At 34.4% G+C, this 4,180-nt stretch overlaps 1 protein-coding gene across 1 annotated transcript; it reads left to right on the top strand.

Annotated features, from left to right (window-relative positions):
- Positions 1 to 223: 223 nt before the first annotated feature.
- On the top strand, positions 224 to 1,099 carry LOC145067385 (uncharacterized). Its single transcript, XM_079014538.1, has 2 exons — positions 224 to 458; positions 552 to 1,099. Exons 1-2 carry the CDS (start codon positions 224 to 226, stop codon positions 1,097 to 1,099), a joined length of 783 nt encoding a protein of 260 aa, XP_078870664.1.
- Positions 1,100 to 4,180: the final 3,081 nt, after the last annotated feature.

Here is a 4,180-nt window from a genome sequence, read left to right on the forward strand (position 1 = left end):
CCTTGTAGCATATGTTGTGGTAGAGACAGAATCAACAAGTAGTTGGACCTGGTTCTTGGAACTGTTAGGAGAAGATCTGGATCTGGGACCAAATTCAAACTTTACCTTCATTTCAGATAGACAAAAGATGTGTATCACCTAACTTTTTTTATTACCTTTTCTAAATACATCTGGTTAACTGATGTTGCATACATTGACTTTTGTTTAGGGAATAATACCAGCAATGGAGAAGGTATTCCCTAGTGCAGAACATAGGTTCTGTTTAAGGCATATCCAGGAAAACATGAAGAAACAGTGGAAAGGAAAAGACTTAAATGACCAGCTTTGGGAGTGTGGTAGAGCAACAACAGTCAATCATTTTAACAGAGCAATGGATGAGTTGAAGAAGATCAATGAAGAGGCTCATGCTTGGGTGTCTAAGATCCCAGAAAACACTTGGGCTAAATCTCACTTTAGTGGTAAGTTTCTAGAAATTTATTGAGAAATGTTAATCTTCCTTGTTGTGTGTTTACTATATGTGTAATTGTCTTCTCTTAATATCTGTTATTCAGGAAGGGCACATACTGATTGTTTGTTGAATAACCGTTGTGAGGTATTCAATTCTAAGCTAGATGAAGGTAGGGATAAACCTATTATCACTTGCTTAGAGTATATTAGAGAGTATCTCATGAAGAGGTTATGTGTGGTGCAAAAGGAAATAGATAAGTGTGAAGGACTTCTAACCCCTACTGCAACTACACTGTTTGAAAAGATTAAGACTGATGCATCAAAGTATGTAGCTAAATACAATGGGGCAGGAAAGTACCAAGTGGCAAGCACATGGCAAGACCAGTATGTGGTAAACTTGAATGATCAAAGTTACAGTTGTAGGTTTTGGGAGATTACAGGTTTCCCATGTAGACATGTTGTTTGTGCTATATGGGATAAAATTGAAAATGGTGAAAATGCCCCACATGTTGATGAATGGGTCCATCCTTGCTATAGGTTATCAACATTGAAAGCCATGTATTTCAACAAAATTGATCCATTGAATGGACGTACAATGTGGCCTAAAAGTGACTGCCCATTCACTTTACTTCCACCAAAACATAAGACATAGGTTTGTATTTCAAGTACACCAGATATATAGTATACATGTAAACATGGAATGAATTCAATTTTAACTATAGTATATCAATATGTGTAGGTTGGGAGGCCTAAGAAGAAGAGAAGGAGGGGTGTTGATGAGCCAAACAACCAAGCTGGTAGATTGATCAGGAAATATTTGGCAGACACTTGTTCAAAGTGTCATAACAAAGGGCACAATTCCAGAACATGTAAAGGGCAAGGAGGCAGTGGTGAAGTTGGAGGGGGCTGAAAACTATTTTTAGTGGTTATTAGGATACTGGTGTTGTAGGTATTTAGAAACTTAAGTCATGTGTACTTGTTTGAAGATGTGTTAAGAACTTGAAAACGTTGCATGTAATGCTTATGTTGTAGGTTTTTAGAAAAATTTGCATCATGGTTGTGTTAAGAACTTTATTACCTTGCATGTGATGGTGTGTATGCACTTTTTGGTAATGAATTAATATGTTTTGTGTACTACCCTTCACAGATCAATTAATAACATTGTACATTTCAATTGCAAATTAAAACCATCTTAAAGATGCATTTACAATACACTTAACAATTGCATTTCAAAAACATTCAAGAAATTGAACAATGAACTATAACAAACTACATTCCATTACCATTACCATTACCAATGCATTAGACATTAATCTGATACATAAACCAAATACAACAACACCAGTTCCAAAACCACCTACATAAACTGAAAGCAAAAAAAACCCTATCCGATTAAAATAAAAAAAACCCCTGCAATGGTTACAAACCAAAAACCAAAACTCCATTACCATCCAAACCTTCACAAGATACTTAGAGATTAAAATAATACAAAAAAAAACACCCATGAACAAAACAACATCAGCTGGTAGTTCCACAATTCTGCACTTACAATGGCAACCATCTCTTCCAATCGATTCATTGATCTTATCAAACCTGGAATCACCACCAATGCCCTAGCACACATAGGAGGATCAAACCATCGAATGAAACCACATCTTTTACAGTTCCAAAATTGCCTTCCATGGTTACGATCCATCCATGAAGTGATCTTCATTGCTTCATTCCCACATCTGCAAGTCACCATCTTTAAATCAGAAGCGATTAGATGTCGTGAAGGGTGCAACGGTCGAGCAACAGTGGAAAGGAGGAGAGATGACGCCTGATAAAGCTAAAGGGTTTGCCCAAAAATCAGACATACAATTTCTTTTAAAGAGAGAAGGTTACAACTGAAATGATGAAATTACCCCTGCAATATTTTATTAAAAAATGAGTTAACGGTGAAATGCTAACGGAGTGAGCCGAAATGACCATTTGTTAAAAGTTTTGAAACCACAGGGACCATCTGTAAGGTTTTTTGAACTTAGAGACTAAACTTGATATTTTTGGAAACCAAATGGAACATTTTTGAAGTTTTGTCTAATAATAATAATAATAATAATAATAATAATAATTATTATTATTATTATTATTATTATTATTATTTTTATTATTATTATTATTATTATTATTATTATTAAAAATCATGAAATAACCAAAAAATGGGGTACGTATTTAATAAAGTAGCCAATTTTGATGCATAACTCGAATAACCACTTATAGCGAGACCACCGTGATAATATGATTATATTAGATCTCATAACATTTATCTATATTTAGTTCGTATCTACCTCCATTGTATCCATATGAGGTGGCAGATCCTTTATTTTAGCTTCCCTTTATTATTAGGTTGTTTTAGATTGCTTTTGCTATTTATATATACTTCTCCTCTCCTCTGTAATTTCTTTGATGATCAATAACAAAGAATTAGAATTTTTTATGGTATCAGAGCAGGTTCTTCCACCGCTCACGTAACATCTCAAAATCAAAGTAAAATTTTTCATTTTTAAACCAATCCAAAATTCACAAATATTATAAAATCATAGTTTCCAAAAGTCATAAAACAAGAATCAAGAGTATTCCCAAAATCATAACCTCATAAAAATCTAGGATGATGTGTACGATTAGGCCTTCTACTTGCTCTTGTCATCTGAAGTATCTGAAACCATAAGCTCAAACTGTAAGCTAAACCTTAGTGAATTTCTCCCAAAATACCATCACACAACATATAACAACATGCATACTAGGTCCACATTCATCGAACTGGATTATCCTTGAGCCCACAACACGAGTCTGGTTTGCCCACCTAACCCATAACTCATGTTTGGATTGCTCCTGAGCCCACATCATAAGTTTGGTTTGCTTTTCCGGCCCTTAACTTATGTCTGACTTACTCCTGAGCCCACAACATAAGTCTGGCATGACTTTATGGCCTACAACTTATGTATGGTTTGCTCCTAGGTTTGTTGGCTTCCGCACAGAGCAATATTGCCTCATCCCAACCACAATATGTCGACATATGCAACAAATAAAACAAGTAACAACAAAGAGATAATCATGTAGATCTTATAAGATTACTACAACATAACAACATCCCAAACTAGGATACATAACCTAGTAGGCTGCCATTGGTGCATTCGACCCACAAATACAGTGAGGAAAACTCACCTCATTGTCTGAAAAATAGTTGAACAAATCATTGCTCCAAATTTTGGCTCTACCGGTCACCTATACAAAAAAAATAAGGACCTAATCTCAAATTACTATTCAAATTACCCAAAATACCCTTAGGTCAAACTTGGTCAAATCTGTGAGAACAATAATCAATGCGCAGACAAAGTTCGAAAACTCAAACCTTGAATTAACCTTAAAGATCAATGTTTGCTTCTAATTAGTTAGTTCAGTCAAGTCTGGTAAACCAGTCAAGACTTGAAGATGAGATTCAACAAAGTATTCAAGTGAAAAATAAAGAAAGATTAAGTATAATCAAAGTAAAGACAATTTAAAATAAGTAGAATGTAAGTGAAATAAATTGACTTGCAAGAGAGTTTGAATTGATGTGAAGAGAATATTGAATAATTATATTCTTAGTTATTAATACATGAAACATTCACTCCTTAAATAGTAGAGGAGGAACAATGTAGAAACCGAAATACAATCTAGGGAGTAGTTAAGACAATGAGTTTGACAAATATGA

Source organism: Lactuca serriola, chromosome 8, assembly GCF_051521515.1.
Source record: "Lactuca serriola cultivar US96UC23 chromosome 8, Lser_US96UC23_V15, whole genome shotgun sequence".
Classification (NCBI taxonomy): Eukaryota; Viridiplantae; Streptophyta; class Magnoliopsida; order Asterales; family Asteraceae; genus Lactuca; species Lactuca serriola.

Coding starts and splice junctions, on each gene's coding strand:
- LOC145067385 (XM_079014538.1), top strand. CDS start 224: ATGGAGAAGGTATTCCCTAGTGCAGAACATAGGTTCTGTTTAAGGCAT. Junction 459..551: donor GGCTAAATCTCACTTTAGTG/GTAAGTTTCTAG, acceptor TCTGTTATTCAG/GAAGGGCACATACTGATTGT.